This window comes from Ambystoma mexicanum, chromosome 12 (assembly GCF_040938575.1).
Source record: "Ambystoma mexicanum isolate Mex_15411 chromosome 12, UKY_AmexF1_1, whole genome shotgun sequence".
Classification (NCBI taxonomy): domain Eukaryota; kingdom Metazoa; phylum Chordata; class Amphibia; order Caudata; family Ambystomatidae; genus Ambystoma; species Ambystoma mexicanum.
The window spans coordinates 1009552948-1009576342 of record NC_090936.1 but is presented as its reverse complement, the minus strand read 5'-3'; the positions used below and the strand labels follow the sequence as shown (position 1 = coordinate 1009576342).

The 23395-nt window shown below is 43.5% G+C and overlaps 1 protein-coding gene across 2 annotated transcripts in view; it reads left to right on the top strand.

The window, feature by feature from the left end:
• Positions 1-16566, top strand: part of LOC138514207 (uncharacterized) — a 551131-nt gene extending 534565 nt beyond the window's left edge. For both annotated transcript variants that reach the window (XM_069629548.1, XM_069629547.1), the window contains one exon: positions 15891-16566. In XM_069629548.1, coding sequence (XP_069485649.1) covers positions 15891-16142 — 252 coding nt within the window. In that variant the 3' untranslated portion in view covers positions 16143-16566. The remainder of the gene's footprint in view (positions 1-15890) is intronic.
• The last annotated feature ends 6829 nt before the right edge of the window (positions 16567-23395 follow it).

Sequence of the window (23395 nt, the reverse complement as noted above, 5' to 3'; positions counted from 1 at the left end):
ACGTGAAAGAGAACACCAGGTATTTAGACGAGCTCAAGAGCCTCAAATATGTTACCCAATCATCTGCACCTCTACCACCATGGAGATTTTGCCATCGATGTGGGGATGGCAGCTGCTCAACTCGTCTGTGTGACCAAGGACTAAGCCCGTGTAGCTGCTTGATTTACTGCCCTGAAACCAACTCCAGCTCGAGCATTGCCGGGAAACGCACAGGAGGTTGTAGCGGAGGAGCAGCTAGAACCTTGAGCACAGGAGTAAGCTCCTCTGGCAATAATTCCTGTATACCCATAAGGGCACGAAATCCCGACATACCAGCTGCCAAGCACCAAGTTAAGGCTCAGGAGGGGTCCCACACCTGACCATCTCCATCTAGTCCATGAGCTCTGCAACTCAAAGATGTCACCAGCAACCTGCAACAGGCTACGGACTCATGCACCTTTTCCCAGAGACATTCCTGCAGGCCTGATTGGGCCACCCATGACAATCAGTTGAACTTGAAGGACTACATCACTACTGGACAGTGGCTCGCAGGTCACCATTGTCTGAGCCATACTATCGCCAACATATGTCTCATCTACCCTTAGAACTGTTGGAGGGGGCTAAATCTGATGGGAGTCGGAGATGTCGCCTGTCGATATCTGGGATACTTTTGCGTGAAGATACACCTAGATCAAAAGGTGGCTGGAGTAAGTACCACATTGACCGCCCTGGCATTAGTGTTCACCACCAAGAACCTGTATCCAGAGGTACCCCTGGTCATGGGCACCAACTCTGCCTTGTTTGGTACCCTAGCCAGGATGTGTATGGAGATGGCAGGTCCGCAGTTCGCACATTCTTTGGCGATGCACCCTGCTTGCCAACAGGCCTACCTTAAGAAAAGTATGGAGAAGGCGGCGCCACCCAACGGGCCTGTGGGAAGAGTGACAACCACTAACCACAGTCATCTTGACATACTGCCTGGTCAGACGATCATGATGCCTGGCCATGTACAACTCCAAGGTCAAAACCGTTAAAGGAGATGAGGGATGGAGACTCCTGAAGGTGAAGAACTGCCTGGAGGCCTTTTGGTCCAGCACACGCTGATCAGTGATACTGGCCTAGGAGTGACCCACATTAGAGTCCCTATCACTAATGTAACTGATATGACTCCATCTACCCGGAGTCCTGAAAATCGCAGTTTCACATTGCTGACTCAGTGGCACGGACGGCCGGAACCCAAAGCTCTTATCCGCCTCTGGAGGTGGGAAAGATAAACTTTGGGGACTCTCCGTTGTCGGAGCGTGAAAGAAAATAATCTACAAGACCAACTGGCCCTGAGGGCAGATGTGTTTTCAACCAGTGATTGTGATTTGGGGGAAGCCAAGAGAGTGCAGAACCACATCTGCCTGAACGATACCACCCCCTTTAGAGAAAGATTGCAAAGGTTGGCACTTGCGGATGTCCGGCGTCATCTTGAAGAATTGCTGCAGGCAGGTATAATCCAGGAGTCGCGAAACCTTTATGCCACCCCCATAGTGGTGGCGTGAAAGAAGAACCAGGATGTGCGGCTGTGCAGCGACTACCGGCGGCTTAACAGCAGAACTGTGCCAGACCAATATACCACCCCCGAGTGGAAGAGGCCCTTGACTGTCTGGTTGGGAGCCAGTACCTTTCTGTATTGTATCTCCAAAGTGGGTATTACTAGATCCCCATGTTCCCAGAGGATCAGGAGAAGACTGCTTTCATCTGCCCTTTAGGATTCTACCAGTTTCCTCGAATGCCTCAGCGGATATCAGGAGTGCCTGCCACATTTCAACGTTTGATGGAACGAACAGGTGGGGACATAAACCTACTTGAGGTGCTTGTTTACCTAGACAATGTGATCGTATTTGGGAGGTCCTTGGAAGAACATCACCAAATGTTACAGAATGTTTTGGATCGTCTCCAGCAACAGAGGCTGGAGGTATCACTAGATAAATGCCAGTTTTACCGCACCAGTGTGAAGTATATTGGCCATGTGGTGTCTGCTGAAGCAGCGAGGGTGGACCCAGCCAAGAGGGAAGCCGTGGAGACTTGTCCCCGCCCGCACAACCTGCAAGGGATGAAAAGTTTCCTGGGGTCTGCAATTATTATCGAAGGTTCGTGCCCGGCTTTGCCAACATAGCTCGGCGACTCACGGAATTGACCAAGGGTTGCCCAGCCCAGCAGAAGACGGCGGCTGGCAAGGAAAATCAGTCCATCCTAAAGAGAACTTTGGTCTGTGATGGAGTGAGTAGTGTGAACAAGCCTTTGCTCAGTTAAAAAAAAAAACTCTTACCGCAGCACCCGTACGCTGATCCACACCTACCCTGCATTCTACTTGTGGATGCCAGCTCTGATGGGATGGGTGCCGTACTCTATCAAGAGCAACGGGGAACTATCCGACCTGTGGCCTTCGTCAGCAGGCGGCTGAACCCCTGCGAATTGAACTACCCCACCCACAAGCTGGAGTTTTTGGCACTGAAGTGGGCAGTGTCTGAAAAGCTGCATGAATACCTGTGCGGAGCTACGTTCACCGTAAGAACAGACAACAATCCACTAACAATACTCAAGTCCGCCAAATTGGACGCTACCGGTCATAGATGTTTGGCAGCTTTGTACATGTACAACTTCCAATTGGAATACCGCCAAGGAGTCGACAACATAGATGCTGATGCATTGTCCCGAAGTCTCCCCACTGAGGACCCTACCTCTCCCTTGCCTGTTCATGATCGGTGGAATTCTGGCCAGGGATTTCCCTCGTGGGATTTTCCTAAGGGGGTGGGATGACTCCAAAAATAACTTTTGCTTGCCTTGTTCTACAAATCCTGGAACACTTACACCTACATGTTGGCTTTGCCAACACTTGGGCAGAGACCCTTCATGTTTAAATTATGTGCAAAAAGTTGTATACAATCATTCCAAAGGGTGAAAGAAATATCACCCCACTGAAACTGGTCAACATTTCTGGTGATGGCCTCTGAATAAAAGCCACGATTCACAGTAAACTTAACTCTTGGGGAGATAGGTGCACTAGACTCTGCAAGCAGACAAGCTGGTCTTTTTTAAGTATTAATTAAATTGCAAGATTGAAATATTGTTTTAAGAAGCTTGTCCCCCCAGACTATCAGCCATTAAATTTAAGGAGTTGCCATAGATAGAATTCTGGGTCCCACAAACATAAATTTGAATCTGATTTAAAGCGTGGGAGTGAGGCTGAAAAGAGGTGAATTGATGGTACAGAGTAGATGATGAGGTAATATAGACACATCGTCGAGGAAACCGTTCGTCGTCCCTTGATTTTTCTAAACCTATCCACTTTTAGATAGCCAGCGCACCAGCATCCCCTAGCGCCAGGTGGGGTAAAGTAGGGCAAGTTAGCTGCTGCTCTGTCTTCTTTTCTCCCTTACCTTCTGCACCTCTGGCATCTAATTTAGAGAATTGTACCATCACCACCCTTTGGAATGATTGTATGCGATGTATTACACATAATTGAATCATAAAGGGTCTCTGCACATTTTCTAGTATGATAAAACTTTGGAGCTGGGGCAGATCCCTATTAGCGTGTACACCGCCCTCTTTTGAGTGTCTTCTACTTTGCCAACACTTGTTCAGCCTTCTTAACACTCCAAACTCCCTCTAAAGGGTTAACTTTGGGACTTGTGAATTTTAAGGCGCAAGGCCCATCTCCTTTAGCAGGGAAGGACTTTTTAAGTGATAGGGCCTTATAACTATTTTTAATTTATATCTTTCAGATCTGTGCAGTGCACTAGAAAAGGCTGCATTAATTTCCCCTATAGTAGAAGGAACTAAGCTATTGTTTATTTTCTATGTAGATGATCTTATCTTATTGGATTGCGCTAGTGTTGGACTCCAAAAAATGTTGATGGCATCCCAGATTTACACATCTGCCAATGACTTACTAATAAATAGTAAAACATCCCAAATCATACACTTCTCAGCAAGCAGATACATGATCAGTTGCAGCGGTTGGCTAAATAAACAGAAGCTAGAGATTGTGAATGACGTAAAATACCTTGGATTCATAAAAATATATAAACCAAATAAAAATAAGTTATTGATTAGTAAAAAACCTAAAGCCATACAACTCTTGGGTAAAATGAAACACTTTAACAGTAAATAACCGAACATGTTCACTCCTTCTAGTAATACAATTATATGAAGGAAAGCTAGTTCTGGCTCTCATATATGACTTAGAAATATACCACATTCTGTATGATTTGGATCTCTCTGTATTGGAAGGATACATATGGAGAAATGTATTATCACTGCCTAAATGCATTCAGATTAGCACTATCCGCTTTGAATTAGGTTCACTGAATGAGAGATTGATTTGGAAATAGCTGCTCTTATGCAAACTTTTCTTATATCCCCCCCTGCACTCCTCTTTGAGAGTTTTGCTGAAAGACCAAAATTAATTTGAAGTAATGTATACAAAACAAATCTATAATCAAATCAAGCAAATAGCCTTTTAAGTAGTTGTAAGGACCAATGGCATCTTCAATCAGGAACCTTATTGCATAAGAAGCACAATGAACATAGGCTCAAGAATATAGCATTGATAAGTTCGCAATCTAATTATAAGAGGTTGTAATTGAAGAATAGTTCTGAGCTTTTTACTCCTCTACAGATGGAATAGCATTGCATTTCTTTGTTGATGGTTTATGTATGAAATAATACCATGACTGGATACTTAATTAAGCTTATGTTCAATAGACACATTAAAGTCCCCCTGCCCCCCAGACTATTAGAGTAACCCGATTGAATTCAGCAACGTTTTAAACATCAATATTGCTGTACTTACCAGAAATCTGTAACTTAGTCTAGAGGAAGCCATTTGATTGGTGAAACAAGACACGTGCGCCAAAGGTTATTGTTGGCTCATTCACACTAATTGAATGTAACTTGTAAACTGTGTCACCCAAGTCACATACTATAAGGTCTGTAAAGTACAGAATAAAACGCAATATTCCAGGTGCATTGATACCATTAAACTAATAATTGGTGACACATAAGCAAGTGTATACCCTTTCTTGAAATAATACAGGTATTGAGGGCACAACTGTGGGGAGATAAATGTTTGCATGTACTTTGTTTATCTGACTGGTAAGGTGTTAGTCATCTCTCCACGTGGGGCAGCCATTGCAGAACACAACATGAATACAGTCTCATAAGGGTTGGCGCAACCATCTTGGCAACACCAATACTCAATTTAGGATGGCCACAGAACCAAGGTGTAACTGCTGACCACCTCCTCAACATGACTAGAAATAGACTCAATAGGGACTAGGACACTAAAACACTCTTCACCCTAGGAGGAGATGCCTCCAATCCCTTCGTCAACAGAAGGCCCAGTGACAAAACACTTACAGAAAAATGTGTTAAATTGGAATGCCTATCGCTCAAAGAAGTTAGAAATATTACGAAAAAGCAACAATGATGAACTATCTAGACAGACCAAATTCCAAGGGGACTTAGGATACAGACCTTTCTCAACTTCAATAACATGGAAGATTCAGGTCTTGCCGACCAGTGGGAAATCAATCTAAATCTAAACTCTAAAAAAATTATCGAACCCTTATCAGAACATGCAGAGAGGGGGACTTAAGAGAGTAGAGCGCAAGATAGTAGTAGTAGAATAAGAGATTCAAGACATGGAAGCTCCCGAAACGACCAAACACTTTTTGTTGAAGACCATGGACAGAATAATCAAATGACACCAGGGCAAGGTCAAACTATGCAAAGCCAGGAAAGTGTTGCGAGACTGCAAAGATTACAGGCTGGACATTGTATACACCTAGCAGCCAAAATATGATGAAAAAAAACAGTAATCATTCAAGGGAGAGCACACCAGGAAACTCCCCTGCTAGCTCAGACGCAGATAATGAAAATGAAAGACACCTAAACACGCAACTGACAGGAAGCACCTGAATAGCAGGAGGCAAAGGTTTTTTTTAACCAAAAACTGAGGTACCGCAAAGGGAATCGGCCAACAACAAAACAGATACGTTTCCAAGATCCTGAACAAATAGATTTAACAAGACAAAGAAACACCCCAGAGATAAGAAGGGGAGGGGGAACACCAATTGGAGGAGACGACATAAGAACAGGAATGATAACCTGAGCAGACACCAGAAGAGGGAGATGAAGCCAACCATGGAACAACCCAATTTGGTCATTAATCTATCAAATAGGATATTGGGCATCCATGAGCTAGCATTCCTTTAGATGGGATTATCCTTTGCACCAACCATAGCGAATGACACCACCCAAGTACACACTTACAAATTTGTGAAAATTAAAATTGAAAACATTCTTCCGCAATAGTAACTGGAGACGACCGAATGAAAGATTTCATCCTGAAATCACACCTCTGTCAGATTTTAACGATACCAGATTACTTATGTCATTGGAAAACAGACAAGTAATGCCAACTGACCAATGAACTTGGTATAGTGAGCACAATCATGAGAGAGACTAATTTGAAACCCACATTTATGCCACCACAAGCACAGAACAATTTGATAGATTCTGTCCATCAGGCTATGGTTAAGACCTACACAAACTCAGCAGAGTGTATTCCAGTAAGAATCTATTCCACACCACTAATCTTAACTACCAAGAACGCAACGCTCTACAACGAATCGAGAAGTATGACGACATTATGATCACATAAGCAGACAAGGGGGGGGGGAAATATTGTTGTCCTAGTCAAATCAGGTTACATCTTAATGCTGAGAGACATCTGGCATTACCAGACTGTTACGAAAAGAACACTACTAATTATGTCAATAGAGAATGCCCAAAGCAATTGCTAAATGGCTTAGGTCAGCATTGTTCACGGATGATGAAAACGACTTCTTGAGCCTTTAAGTCCCTAGATTCTGACCATATATTTTCTGCCAAAAGTGCATAAAAAATATGAAACCCTACCAGAGGTACATCCTATTGTTAGCTGGAACGGCTGGCTAACAAAGAATATGTCCATATACATAGACACAGTGTTAAGACCAGAGGTTTACAAAATCCCGTCCTATTTAAGAGACACAATGCATGTCTTGGACATCTTGACCAAAATTGTATGGGACAAGAATTACTCGCTATGTACCATGGACGTGAAAGCACTGTACACCTCCATCAACTACCCTCTGGCACTGGCCACAATTGACTACTACTTTAGAAATAAATCCGCCTCCTTCGCAATACAAATGGATATGCTGAAAGAATTCTTAGCATTCACACTGGAAAAAAATATCTTCCTATTCAATACAGGCATGTACAGACAAGCAGAGTGGCAATGGGAGTGAGTTATGCCCCTCCCTTGCCAACCTGTTCATGGGTGTATATGAAGCAGAACATGTTTCTTCCTATCCTGGCTTTTTCGACAAGACCCACACCGGGATCAGATGCATAGATATATTCATGATCTGGAAGGGTACAGTGGATGAATTATGCAGTTTCAATCCGTACTTAAACCAGAATGCTTTTGGCTTAGAATTGATGTTAGAAAAGAACAGACACATCACCTTTCTATATCTTAACATTGATATTATGGAGGTCAAAATTGTCACAAGCACCTTCAGAAAACCAACTGAGGTCAACAGTTTTTTACATTCACCCAGCTGCCACAATAAAACTATACTAACCAACTTCCCAAAAGAGGCAATGATTAGAGCAAGAAGAAATTACAGTTTGGACATCAACTATCGGGAAGAGGCACAAATTGTAGAACAACGATTCACAGAGAGAGGGTAGTCCACCAAATGCATAGGGGATGCTAGGAAGCAGGTTGACTAGCTGGACAGGTCCATATTACTCACCCCAAAAGAGAGATGGACACAATCTGACAACAGAACACGTATGGTCATCGGGTACGGCAGAAACAACCAGGAAATACAGAAAATCTTCCAGAAATACTGGCACATGATACTTTTAGATGAGGACCCTAATGATTATATATCTAAAAGCCCAGACTTTGTGCACACCAAAGCACCCACACTCAAGACCAAGCCGAATCCAAGTTTTATGAGGGGAAACCAATACACAGGTACAATCCACTGTTCTAAAAGGACGCCAACTAAAGTGTTTCGACAAATGTATGACCTGTACAATGTGTAAACGCACACTTAACATAAAAATATTTTAAACGAAAGAAAGAAATTAGTAATTGAAGATTTGATAAACTGTAGAACAATATTTGTTGTGTACACCGTTGCCTGTGTGTGTGACAAACTTTATGTGGGCGCGACAATTCTAGAATTGTGAATGAGAATACAAGAAAATCTGAATACGAATGAAATGAACACAACAGAAAGGAAACTCCTCTTGCAAGAATACTGGGCAAGCAAACACCAATGGACCACAAAGACTGAATCAAACTTGCAGGGATCAAACATATCCAACAAGATGTCCAAATTGGGAATCGGGAACTCATCCTAAGACCAGAGGAAGCAAGAATAATTTGCAAACTATAAAGCACCCTAACAGGTCTCAATAAGGAAGATGACTTGCAGGTATTCCTATGACTTATCATGCACCAGCAATTCGGCAGCACAATCGCTCACCCCACTAGAAATGTATCACTTAGAGACAAAATAACAGCACTAATGCAAATATGCTTGAGATCAACAAATGGCCGAGCATCCAGAAGCACCAGCCAACTACTGCCCTAGTTCCATCACCCCCTTCATGGGGAACGTGCTGGAGAAGTTGGCCTTGCCCCAACTCAACTCTCACACTGAACTTGTTGGTGGCCTCCACGACCATGAACTTGGATTCTGAGCCTCCATAGGCACTGAAACTGCTCTTCTGAACACCCGTGAAGAACTGCTTGCATCCCAGGATTCCAACTCCCCAGCTGTCCTCGTACAAGTTGACTCTCCTCTGCCTTTGACACGGTCAACCACTCAATCCTTATACAAAGGCTCGCCCAACACCCTTGGTATCTCGGAACGGGCACTGGACTGGCTGACCTTCCTAACTGCCCACTCTTCCCAGGTTATCCTTCCCAGGTTATCCTGGGCATAGTCTCCTCTCCTACTTCCTTCTACACCTGTGGTGTCCTCCAGGGTTCTATCCTCTCCCATTGGCTCTTTACCATCTACATTATTCAGCTGGCACTCCTCATGTCCTCCTTCCCCCCAACTTCCAGTGTTATGCAGATGACGCACAACTCTTTTTCAACTTCCTCCTGACCCTCTTGCACCTTCCATCATCCCTGATTGTCTATCTGCCATCCAGGCATGGTGCACTTCCAATGATCTCTGCCTCAATGCAAGCAAAACCGAGCTACTTCCCATTGGGACCCTTGCTCCCGCCTTCTTCCCTTCACTCTGGTCTTCCTCCATGGGCTCTCCCCCTGCTTAGTCTTCTGAAGCCACTTGGAGTCATCTTCGACTCCTCTGTTTCCTTCCTCCCTCACTCACACTCGGGACATTGCCAAGAAGTCCCCCTTTCAGCTCGCCCTTCTCAAAGGAATTCTACCTTTTCTCACTTTCCCCCAGAAGCTCAATTTTACCCAAGCCCTGGTTCTCCCTAGGCTTGACTATTACAATAGCCTCCTCCTGAATCTACCTTCTTTCACTCTGCAACCACTTCAGCTAATCCAGAATAGGGCAGCAAGACTTATCGTTGGCCTCAAGCCCAGGCACTGCATTTCTCCTGCCCTAAAAAGTCTTGACTGGCTCCCGGTTGCTTCACGGATTAAATTCAAATCCCTCTGTATCATCCACAAGGCTGTCTGTGGCCGGGTACCACACTATCTGCAACTCTTACTAAAAATTCTCCCTCTAGACCTATGAGTTCCTCTGGCGCCAACAATGTGTGTGCAAAGCGTTTCTCGCTGAACAGAGGGCAGGAGGTAGATCGCTTTCCTCAGCTGGCTCTCTTCTATGGAACAGCCCCTCCCTCTGCGTCTTGAGCAGAGCTTTCTTAAATTCCAGAAGCTCCTCAAGACTTTGCTCTTTATCACCTTTCCTTCCTTCCCCCCGCTTCTCCTCCTCTGCTAATTCTCAGTTGCTTTGATTGGTGGCGAGGGCCCTTATGCATCCCTGTGTCCCTGACCTCCCACACTGAATCGCCCCCAGCTTCTATCTATCCTCAACACTTGCCTTGGCACACCCTCCGTCCTCGAGGCTCGCACTTACTATACCTTGCACTTCATCTGTTGCTCACCTTAAGCACCTCAGCACCTACCCCCAATGCCCCCTCCCTTCTGCACCGCTACTGTATTTAATATGCTTTGTATTTTAATGCGTCTCATTCCCATGCCCCCTCCCTGTTGCCCTGTGGGAGCCTTTAAAAGAATGTACTTGCTGTACAAGCGCCAAACAACAAATAAATATAGCATATGAGGAAAGTTAGGTATGGCTTGTGCGGCTTGAGGCAATAACGATCAAACATATAAGCCTTCAAGTAGACAAACAGTAGGGTTCTAACTGCAACCACCTAACTAGTAAACACATAACACATTCACCTAAACAGGACCGATGGAAACTGAATAGGATCCAGTACAACCCCAACTTATAATTGTTCTTTTATACAATGCTTAATACCAGAGATTGGTTCCTAAGCGCAGGATCGGGATTCAAACCTGCGTTGTCATGCTTCCAAGTCAAACGCATTGCCCCTGAGCTATCCACCCTCACCTAAAATGTACCGACTGAGAGATCACATACTCTCTGAAACTTTGGGTATGCTGCCTTTTTCCAAAGGCAGGAACCCCATATATACCCAGAGACCCAATGAACAATATCTTAACCCATATAAGATTGCCCCTGGACAGAACTCTACTGCTCCTGGGTAACCCAACCCTAGTCATTTCAAAGACCACCTACAGACCACAACTGTTCCATTGCAGGAATATTCCTTAACAAGACCCCCATAACTCCCTGGGGGTGTGATGAAACGACCAAATTATTATGATTGCACACCGGACAAACACAACTATGTTATACTATATAACTATAACTAAGGAATAACTTGCCATCCACCAGCCTAAGTTAGTGACAATGGAAGTGCCCTCACACACGTATACCATTATGAGTGCACATTTTTATTAGAAAATAGCAGAGAAGGATATTTGTAAGAAGCCATACGATCTTATGAGCACATCTTTATATGAAAACCACAAAGGGTATATGTGGCAGAGGACGAGATCTATATAAAGAATCCATTTATTCTGAGCAGCGTGGTGCATTTGCATCCGGCACGCAGTCATGTGTAAACGAATTAAGTCTACACGCAATGTGCCGATGTCAACTGGCACAGGATTGGATGGAGCAATAGAAGCCTGGGCCAAGATGTAAGCGGCAACAGGAAGTAGCAGAATGCCACTGCCATTTGAAAAACACTGCGAGCGAAACAAGACGCACTGTTGAGGTAAGAAGCTCCCGCCCAATTAGATCTGCCCACCTTCGATAATAAGGTGAAATGGATAACGGGCCCCCTGGACCGGCTCGATTGAGCCCTCCTAGTTCACATGAAGTATCCAAAGATCTAAGTGCTGGGCTTTTCTAAAATGGGAATTACTATTGCAGGAATGACATAGATGAGTTCAAGAAACGAATCAGACTACAACACAGATCCTAATACGAGAAGCAACCATAATATGTGTAAAGAAGATCGTATTAGTTCAGACCTTGATACGACATGGGGAAAAATGATATAAATATGGATTCTAGAAAAAAAGATTTCAATATAATATTTGCATTGCTATTTTTTTTAAATACATTTTTATGGTTTTCACATACATGAATATCAAACATTAACTCAGCCCCAACTTCCACCCCTCCTCCCATCTCCCCTCTGCCTGGAAGATCTCTCCTCGGTTCCTATTCGGATATCTCTCATGCCGTGAATAAGTCCAATATTCTTATTTTATTTGGGCACCATTGTTCCATATAGTCTGATTGGAGATATTCCAACACTGCACCTCATTCCTTCCTGAAGAACCCCCTGTGTGTATGAGTTAGTCTTTCCAATGTCACTAATGTCCACACCTTCTGTAGCCAGCCAAACACCTAAGGTGGGTCCCGTTGTTTCCAATACTCGGCTTTTGCTAACCATACTGCTATCACTAGGCCGATAAAGCTTCTCCATTGTGGTTTTGAGAATTTCTTTGCGATCTGGTCCTTTAACCCACATAACCATACCCTCTCTCCCAGTTGGCCAGTGTTTGGAAACATCCCCTGCATCTGTTTCTTCACTTCGGCCAAGAATCCCTGAATCCCTTGGCAGTCCCACCATATATGCCTCCAGTTGCCCTCCCCCGAACAGCCTCTCCAGCATAGTTTGGATGTGTGCGGGTACATTGAGTTACGATTTTTAACCACATTTCCCTCATTTGGACCGAACGTGTCAGTTTGGGAATGTTTTTCCAGAGCTCCTCCCACTGTGGTTTACTGATGGTTTCCCCCAGGGTGTTTTCCCATTTCAGTATGTAACTCCACCTGAGGTCCTCTTTCTGCAGATTGATAAACCTATACAGTGATGAAACTAGTTTCGTGTATCCTCAGGCAGTGTGAATTTTTCGAATGGTGTGAGATCCCTTGTGGCAGCAAGTTTGATGGTCGGAGTCGCTAGCCAGTGCCTAAGCTCTTTATATTTGTATCTGTCCGACTCCTTAAGGTTCAGGTGTATTTTACAGGCCTCAAACGATCTAATGCCATGGTCTTGTATCATATCCCCAATTTTCGTGCACCCTGCTATCTCTCATTTATTGAACGCCCCCTTCTCCATTCCTGGCAGGAATTCTGGGTTCCTGAACATGGGTGTGAACGGGGCGTACTCTTCTGTTAAGATGTCCTTCTGTGTTTGTTCGTCCCAGGCTTCCAGTGGAGCCCTCAAGACTTCGCTAATTCAAAGATTAGGGTGTCTGAATTGTTTCCCTTTCCACAGTCACGGCCAGAGAGGATCTCGCCCTGCCCTGCAACGGCCAGATTTTTGTTGCTGGTTCTCCACCATCCATTCCTTTAAAACACACAGTTGCGTTGCTTGCTCGTGCTTATAAAAATATGGGAGAGTCATTCCCCCCTCTTGAATCAGAGCTGTTAGTACTGTTCTAGCTACCCTTGGGGGTTTCTTTTTCCACATGAAGGAAGTAATAACTTTTGTCAGTGCTCTGAAAAAGGACTTGGGGACACTTATTGGGATAGCCTGAAAATAGTAAACCAACCTAGGTAGAATGGTCATCTTTATCCATGTAATGCGTTCCCAGCATGATATCGCTAGGGTGTTCCAACGCTCTAAGTCCCTCTTAATTTTCGCCAACAATTCTGGATAGTTTTCCCCAAATAGGAGGTCCACCCTGTCGGTAAGGGTTATGCCTAAATATTTTATCCCCTTATCTGTTATCTTTAAATTTAGGGAGGTCGCTTTACGTTTTATCTCGCCTCCTCTTATGCCCTGCCAAAATTAGTATTTCCGATTTATGTCTGTTAATTTTCAGCCCGTAAATTGCCCCGAATTTATCCTATTCTTGTATTGCTTCGGGGAGGGTGCATGCTGGATCTGTAAGGGCAACCAGCATATCATCCGCGTACGCTACTGCCTTATGCTGCCTTCCTGCCATTTGTATCCCTGTGAGGATGGATGACTCTCTGATTCTGCAGTATCTGGGTATCTGGAGTCGTATTGGCGGGGGCTCCTGTTGCTCCCAGGCTCAGTGTTTCCTCCGATCCCGTAAAATGCCTCGTAAATTGCCCCGAATTTATCCTATTCTTGTATTGCTTCGGGGAGGGTGCATGCTGGGTCTGTAAGGGCAACCAGCATATCATCCGCGTACGCTACTGCCTTATGCTGCCTTCCTGCCATTTGTATCCCTGTGAGGATGGATGACTCTCTGATTCTGCAGTATCTGGGTATCTGGAGTCGTATTGGCGGGGGCTCCTGTTGCTCCCAGGCTCAGTGTTTCCTCCGATCCCGTAAAATGCCTCGGGATCCGGCCACAGGTTGTCTCTGGACAGAGTTGCGCACCAAGTGTATCCCAGAGTTTGTCCGGTGACAGGGATCCGATGGGGGGGGGGAGTGCGCTCACCCCTTGATTCCATGTCCCCACTCGAACTCGGTGTCTCCGTGCCAAGCAGCTACCGAGAGTATGGGGAAACTGCTCTTCAGATTTCCCAATGCTTATTTTTAGGTGCTTTATATTCGCGGCCCGGTGGAGCACTCCTACGCACGTCTGTTTGTCGCGGCCGCCATGTTGGAATCCCTTGCATTGCTGTTTTAAACACTACGATTCATTTCTTGAAGAGACTGTATTTTATTAATATTGTGTTTAGTTATGAGCTTATCTTATAATTGAATAAGGATCTTTTACATTTTAGCTATCGGATTAGCTTGCAGGGAACACTTTTGAACATTCTCTTCTTGTTTACAACTAGCAAACAATGTAATTCATTCAATTTGCCTAGGAAACGCCCAGCGGGCGAAACTAATGGCCATAGAGTTAGCATATTTGTCACAATTGTCAGGATATGAAATCGCCATTTTACTAACGCACCAGATTTTCCATCTCACTAAAACGTGTATTAAATGTGTTAATACAAAAAGGTTGGATAAGAAATACTGTGAATTTGTCTTTACGTTTGTGAGATGTGCTCATAACGGGTATTGTTCTTAAACTTTACAGTAAGGCCACTGGTTGTGGGCCTACCCTTAGTTGAGCAGCTCTCTAAAAAAATAAACATTTTAGGATCTATATAGAATAAGTGGCGTTGCCTGGCGCAATCTGGCAACCACCCTGTCCTTTGCATGTATCCCTGTGTCGTCCTGTGCAACGTGTTTTTGGGAGTCAAACCGATAAATACACTTTTTTATGTTACAAACTTCAGTTGCACTGGGTTGCAAATATTGTTGGTGCGGCAGCACAGTCATGTATCCTTCTTCTTCACTTTGTATCGTGAAGCAATTACATCAACCCTGCAATTACATGCATCTTTTTTATTGTTTTATCATCTTTTGTACAATATTGTCTTTTTTCATTTTTTTAGGTTAACTCATCTCCTACAGTACTGCATTTGTATCATAGTTCTGTGTGACTGTAGTCCCAGGTTGAGATATATGTAGGCACATTTTCTCTCTGTGCAGTGTCTTTTGAACACGTTTCCTTGAACAGAGGGCTTTTTTCCTTTGCTTTTCAGAGTAGTGTGTGCAGGATTGTTTCTGTGATCTCCCTGACCTTTTTGTGAATAGTAATTGGGCATATAGTTCTCCAGTGTGGGAAACTAGTGACCGAATACCACCCTACTTACTATCTAGGATAATGTTGCAGAGGAACATTCACTGGCTGTCTCCTTCTGAGAGTCCTGGCAAATTCCAAAGGTAATTGCAACTTGTCCAGCATTGGATCTTTCATAAACTATCGTTCTTTGAAAATCCCTGGCGATCAGAAAATGAAAACTTGAGGATTCCCAAAAATTCATATGGCTCTTGTTCCCCATGTAAATGTTTTCATATCCAATGTATCATTCTGATGTTGTAACCACGTAGGTAAATGTAATGGTACGTCTAGTCATTTAGAGGGCATCATACCTTTATTTGCTTGAAGGGAAACTGTCGAAAAATGAAAGCAGCCTTTGTAAATAATTGGAACTTCTCATAGTGTTTAGTGCACAAAAGGACTTTAAAAAAATGAGGGTGCAGAGTGAGGAAAGCGTTCAGCAAATTCTGGAGTAAATCTGCAGGAGGGTCTCTGCGTTGTAATAGGTAGGGAAATTGAGGGAGTAGATTGGCTTTGGGGGAGGGAGGGTCTTTTTCAGCTATTAATTTGCGTGTAAAGACACAAATCAAGTTTCTTTCCACCATGCCCCAGACCAGTTGACTATTTGTTTACTGTCCAATAACCCTGTTTAACATGTTTTTTGTCTATACAGGTGCTGGCTGTGGGACTGCTGACTGTTATTGGAGATCATATTATTAAGCCCTTCTTGGTGGCATTGTTTAACAGTGTGCTACAGCCTATCCTGATCTTTCTTCAGAATATCTTGAGAAGCCTGCAGAACCTCACTTACCCATTCATCGATGTTCTGAAGAGTGTCAGCCTTCAGATTGCCATTGTGATTCGTGCCTTCCGTTTGGTGGAAGTCCATTCCAGTCCTAGGCCCACTAGTGAAAAAAAGGTCTAAGGAAGAAGACACATTTTAGCCTGACTAACAAGTGTGACCTCTGATTGCACAAAACTGTTCTCTTGGAACGTACACATTGTACTGTATCAGACAGCTTCATTTTATGCAGTTTTTTATATTTATTAATCCAATTGACAGATTTGTGGTGCAATTTGTGTATATATATATATTATGCTTACGTTTTTATAAAATACTATATTTTTTACTTTTTGTAAAACCGCAACATGGTATACTTTTTTTTGTGTTGCTCATATGTTGCAATGTCTTAAGGTTCTTGACTCTGTTCATCTTCTAACAGCAGATTATATATATACACACTCTTTCATATTTTTATTACTGGATCAGTGACTACAATGTGAATAACTTTTCGTAAGCTTTTACCTATTGGCCAGCTAAATTATGTTATTAAATACTTATGATGTGCTTTTGTAAATGAAATCTGGCAAAAAAGATTGGCGAACTAAAAATGTTTAGGTTGCTCGTATTGTCTTCCGGCTAAACCCACTTTGAAAGCTTGGATTTATCCTTACAAAAACGATAGTATTTTCAGACTAAAGGCTTTCTTACTGATGCCATCTACTGGGACTCACAGTGGCATTGCCAGAATCAGAAATGTCTTTTCTGGAGCTGTTCCATTTAAAACTGGTTTGCTCCTGCTTACCCTGCAGGGAGGTCCACTATTGGCATGGTTTTAGCGCAAACCTTTGAACACTTGGCTTGCTTTGTATCCATGTTTAGGCATCTGGTTACTTTGTTGCTTCATCCGAGTGTCTGCTGCAGATCTGTGCTATCCTTGCTTTTGCCCAGCCAAGCTATGACATTCCTCTTTGCCTGCCTAACCACCGACCCCCTCAGCTGTGGGACCTGTGAGCCCATCTATTAACCAATATTGCTACATCCAGGTCATATCAAAACGTGTGAAGTACTGTTAGCAAGTGTAGAACAATTGGTGATACAAAGTGTGTAGTTATGTTCTCATCTGCTGCCTCATTGAAAGAGTGGTATTTGAAACACACAACCTGGTGCTTTATCATGTATCAAAACCAGCATTTCCTGAAACTCTTCAATTCACTGTGAATTTTTTGGGAACGTGTTGTGCGATTTTGGGTGAAGCAGTGCGGACAAAGTTATGGCAGGCGCCCTAAAAGCTTAATTTCACATTCAGCTCTGCCTGGAATGATTTGCTTTACGACCGCACAATCATAGCTGACCTGATCGACCCCATACTTGCATCAAATGATAGTGATTACTTCAATTAGAAATAGTTTTTATAAATTATTTTGTAAAAATCCTTCTAGTCGTTTAATGAAAAAATATATCCACATATATTGTATACATACATTTTAGTCTGAGCTGGTCATTCCATTCTCTGGGGGAAGCTAAACATTGCAGATTCAGAAGCCAAGTTGGCTCTGCACCGCTGGGTCTGTAGACCATGCTGTGGAAAAACATTTGGGAATCTGACTTCACAGAGGGATGTAAAGTACTCTTTCCTAGTAAACCAAATATTGCAAATTCTGTTCTGAGATCACACATCTGGACCGGGGTCCATTAATCCAAAGGAGCAAATATCCCTGCTGCAGTGTTTTCATATCGCTCACATCTTTGGTTGCCTTTTGTTACTTCGTACAGAACCTTCTAGAAAAATTATACATTTACTGAAGTTCCATCATGGGACGTTTTTGAGCAGTTTGGCAAAAGGGAGGAGGGGGAGTGGGCTTGTCTCCGAAGTTGTATTTTTTGTCTAGGCTCCTACAGAAGTTATAGTTGGATTAGAAAATGTCTCCACAGAGTCTGCAGAGCTCCGTTCTGGTCCATGCTCCTCAAGACACATTAAAAGCTCCCCAGCTAGCCACAGAATGCCAAGTGTGGTAAAGGTCACTCACTGTTCTGTGGGCACTATGTAATGCAGGTCTCACTTCATGAGCAGTACCCACGAGGCACTGCAGCAAGGACATTGCTATTCTCCTTCCATGGTACCAAGGGATACTGCAGTGAGATGCTTATAGCATGGACCCGTACTGAGTGCCTCTTGCAAGACTACATGGTCGCAAATTGTTAATACAAAACGTTGTTTACTTGAACAGCTGTCATTTATGTTATCTACTAAGATTTAATAATCTCATACAGTCAAGGCTTTGTTATCCAGCACTTTAGTAACTAGTATGTTCTATTATCCGGCATCTCCTGTGGCCAGTAATTGAATCGTTATTTTTTAAAAAGGTGCTGGATAATTGAACCCCTGGATGGTTGAGTGACAATAACCCTAGCAAATAAACCAGGCAGTTTTGTTATCTGGCCTTTTGATCTCGAACTGTCCCTGCCACTTGGATAAATGACTTTCCACTGTCGGGCATATTTGCTTTTGCTGTGCACAATTCTTACAAAGTCCCTGAACCCTGAAAGTTGAACGTCTGTTCTGGGTATGAGCCAAAACCTAAAAAGAACAATGAAAATAACCAATTCTAGTTGGATAAGGCACCGTATTTCCCCAGCCCTTCACTGCCAAGCACTGCCTTTGACATTGTTCACAATGTCTTCAATTCTGATACCAGTGACATCAGTCATCAGTACAGTGGGCAGGATTGCCACAGCGGCAGCATTGCCACAGCGGCAGCATGGCTCAACTTATTCTCTGGGCAAAGTATCCAGAGGCCATCTAATACACTGCATGTGGCCAAAGCCCACGGCTTGTGTGCAGTACCCAAATGGCAAGGCTGCTGGCCTTACCGCTTTTAGACATTAAGCAGGATCCTGCTCTCTGTTACTTACTGCAAAGCATGTACACGGGTATAAGGCGAAAACGGTGATCACAGGAGGCAGTACCAACCAGTAACTGAAGACACGAGTGTTGATAGGCCCTTGCTTTGCTCGGCCTTCAATGGGGACTGAGAGACATAAGTAACGTGCACGGCGTGTAGAGGTAGCCTCCGCCCCACAGATGCCATGCAGGAGTCAAGTATGGAACAATGATGATGGAATATATGAAAACAAAAAAGAGGGACAGGTTAGGGAGACCTGGAAATTAAAGGGGGATACTGTTGAGAGGGTGCCCAGCTCCACCAGTCTTGGAAGACCAGCACACCCATCAGGGCGACACAGCAAGACCAGATGAGGCAGTGAGGGCGGCAGAGCTTTGGTCAGAAATGTCAGTAAGGACAGAAAGCAGTGGAACTGGGAACGCAGGCGTTTAGTAGTAGATTCAGCCTGCATACCGATAGGTGCAGCGGGTCGAGCCGACTAATGCTTTGGACCGTCCTTTGCTAACCATAACTGAATGGCGGCGCGTATTAGAGCATGTAGTCAGCACCGCAGCCAGTCAGGCAGCTAGCAATGAGGGCCTTAACCACTTGTAAAAGCCCACATTCCAAGTTACCCTTTGTTCTTTGAAGCACGCTTCCACTGCCTTTTTATTTCCATGGCCCATTCAAAGCGACACTCCACCCCCAGATCTGCTGTGCTGTTCTGTGCCAGGTCTTGCCCCCTGTTGATTTCACCCATCTTTTGTTCTTTCCTCAAAAATGCTTCAATTTCGCTGTGTACATCCCGCCTCCATTCGGCGGCCAATAGCGTGCTGCCTCGCTCCATAGTTGCCAGGCATGGAGCCATATTTACACGAAGCGCACAATCGCCATACTTGTTTGTTTGGCCTTCGCCACTGCTGTTGCGGCTCATATGGCCCGGGCTAAATTGAAGTGGCTTTAAATGACTCCTATTTTTTCATGGCACATTGTGTAGTAGTGTTAAACACCTTACCGGCAGGGGTCTAACGTGTGGTTGCTGACCTTTGTTCTTGCTAGGGGACTTTGACTCGGGACCTTTAACTTGGGCTCCATTCACTTTCCACACTTAGAGCTGGTAGTCTCTTAACGCTTCATTATATGTTTAGTCGGAAATAAAACAATTTTTTTTGTTTGTATTCATAGCTGCGTGCAAAACCCTTAGGCATCTAGGCGCTTGTTACAGTAAGTGCGAAATTACATTTACAAAAGTGTAAGACCACGCATAAGGGGTACAACCTGCAGGTGGATCTTGAAGTAAATTGACAATTTAGTTGGTCAGAGTAAGAGTAGGTGCACAGGCTGGTAAAGCCACGCCTCGTGGTCTTGCCTCCACCTTCATGACCAAATGTTTTTCAGTGACATAAAATATAAATCTATTAGAATCTATATCTTCCATGCTTGTAATTACATTCAGGCTTTAATTGTGGTCTTTTCAGCCTGGGTTTATGTGTTCTGCATGTGTAGTAGCAAACTTTCCTGCCTAATGGTTAAACTAAACATAAACTTTGACTAAGCTATTATTGTCAATTCTACACTTCAGATCCTCTTTCTTCGAGTTGAGTGGCTTTTTATGGAAGCATGCACCTGGCCTAAAGAATTCTTAGACCGCACATGCATTCAAAATCCAATTGTTTTCTTTTTTCCCTGACAACTCAGCTTCTCTGCCCTTAATTTAAGGTCTAACTAGGAGCTTGAAGTGCATGAGTAGAGAGGTTGAACAGACAGTCTTATATCCTAAGTATCTGTGTACGCATTGTGAGGTAAAATATAGCAGAGGTGTACAACAAGAACAAAATAGTATTCAAGCCAAGCTTACGGTTTCTGAAATGTGTACAAAAATATAGCTAGAAAGAATGTCCTCACAGATGAGTTGGTCTTTAGTAAATGTCAGTGTAGTTGCATCCTTTATCAGGCACAGCCTATCCTACTGTAGCTAGCCATCCATTTCAGGCAAAGTGGCTCTCGGGTTTAGCGTAGCAAAGGCATGGCTGCTGACAGAGAGCGGTCCTCAAGTGCACAGAGCAGCAACTGTTCTAGCACCGTGATGATTGTGTATATACAAGAGCCGTGTTGTGGGAAAGGCTCAAATTGACAGGGCCCCAAGCTGGTGGAGGTAGTGTCCAGGATGCACCACTGGCAAACATGCTAGTCTTAAAAATATTTTATGCAGATTAAAGGACTTGTCTGCATCCAAGACTTCAATACATTAACAGCAACAAAAGAGTTAGGTGAGTGCACGCTGGTCATGTCAGGGGAGGTGGCTTTGCTTTTCTGTGATGTGGTCTCCCAAACCATGAGCTAGAGGGATCTGTGAGAAAAAAGGTGCCAGCGAAAGGCATTGTCTCTGCAAGTATTGACTTTTTCCTTTAATGGTTTTCCCTGATGAGCTGTGATCACAGATCACATTGGGCTACTTTATTATTTTTTTTTAAACAACTTCTTTTTGAGTGTTCACATAGTACAAAAGCAAATAATGACCATAGCATATTTAATCCAGCAACATATCTGAGTTTACATTCTGAGAAAAATAAATTGTCCACATTTCACCATATTCTTCTTTAAAGAAATGTAACTATTTGTCATTCCAAAGTATTGAACACATCACAAACATCAAAATAAGGTCAGTGGGTTACATCTAACAAATCATATGATTCTTTCCCAAGGAGGAAAGACGTAGAATAGTTCCATTCTTCTTTTTGAAGTCATATATCATAGAACCATCAACTATCCCTATGCAATATTATTAGATATGAAAAAGAGAAACAACAATACAAAACAAAGACTTACACAGACATTTATAGACAATACAACACAACTCCGCTCACACAGTTATCACACATCTTCACAAATCATGAACTCGACTCAACTCTTCCAACTGTTGCAATGGTTCAAACATACAGTTCATTAAATGGCCCCCCATATCGCCAAATATTCGTCCTCTCGTTTCTATTTTTGCAGCATGAGTTTCTCATAGCTGGACAGTGTCTGCAAATCAGACAACCATCTCTCTACCTTTTGGCTTTTTTCTTGTTTTACAAACCCTAAAAATGTGTTTAGTTGCCATCACCAGTGCCTTATTCATCCAGCTACCATAGTCTCGCGCCACATTACAACTCCCAGTATCTAAGAGCAGGATTACTGGATAAGGTGATCTAGGAAACACCAATCCCAAAATTGTATCCAGTCTGTCCAGAACTCCCCAAGCCCCCCTAAAAATTGATCATTCTCATGCATTCCCATAAGATGTGTAACAGGGAACCTCCCCTTCGGGCCACATCCCCAGCAGGATTCCTCATTTGTCATACCTAATCCAGCATCCGTACTGGGGTCCAAGACAGATGACACAGAATCCTCTGACGAATGAATTGCAGGTTCAAATCCATCTTTGATCTCGTACCTGCCTTAACATAATATCCCATTCCTTTACAGTTATGTCCCTGCCTAGCTCTTTCATCCATGCTTACCACGATCTTTTCCAGGAGGCAGTACATGAAACCTCCATAGGCATCATTTTCAGGAATGTTGAAACCATACGAGGTGGTGATTTAAATTTATTACAGGTCATCGGTTTGTCCCGCATTGGTCCGTTCAGCATCCCCTGTGTCTGCGTAAGAAGAAACTCCAACTCTGTATACCTCCTTAGTTCCGTCTTCCCTAGACCAAAGTTGATTATAAGAGAGTCAAAGGGAATCATCCGCCCTTCATTCCAAACATCACACACTCTTAAAACTCCTTTCATCAACCAACTCCACCAGCACAAAGTCTTATTCTCAATTTGTAGTCCTGGGTTGTACCACTGGGGCGCTCCATAATGGATCCATACATTCTCGCCACAACCTGCCATCCATGAAATAAGTGCATCTCTAGCTGACGCTGTAGTGGGTAATTTTGTGGTTAAGTTGGGCATTTTTCCCATAGAATATACATCTTGCAAGGAATATGGTGAAAAGTTAGCTTTTTCTCTACACATCCACAATGGCATGTAATTATCCCTGTCAGTAAAATAAAGTGCTGTCTTTTTCAATATAAACCCCTTGTTAATAATGCTCCAGATTAGGATATCCAAACCCCAACCCCCCCATCGCACTGTGTATGCATTAAAACGTATTGCGGAATCCCAGGCCTCTTGCTCTCTCCCCATAGGAAATTCTGAAAGACTTTAGCAATACGTCGAAGCACCTTCTTTGGCAACCTCAAAGGGAGCAATGGAATAATGTATGGAACTTTGGGTAAAAGCACCATCTTAATTGCATACATTTTTGCCCAACTGTTAAGCGAATCCATTTTTGCACATCCTGTACAAGAACCTCTATTTAACTATATTAAAGTCCACTATCCTCTTCAGATCCCGGATAAGGTAAACTCCCAAGTACTTCACACTTTTATTAGCGCATTGACGGTTCCAAGTAGTCAAGTCTCCACCTGGATGCGAGGTATCAAGTGGAAAGACCACCGACTTCTCCCAGTTAA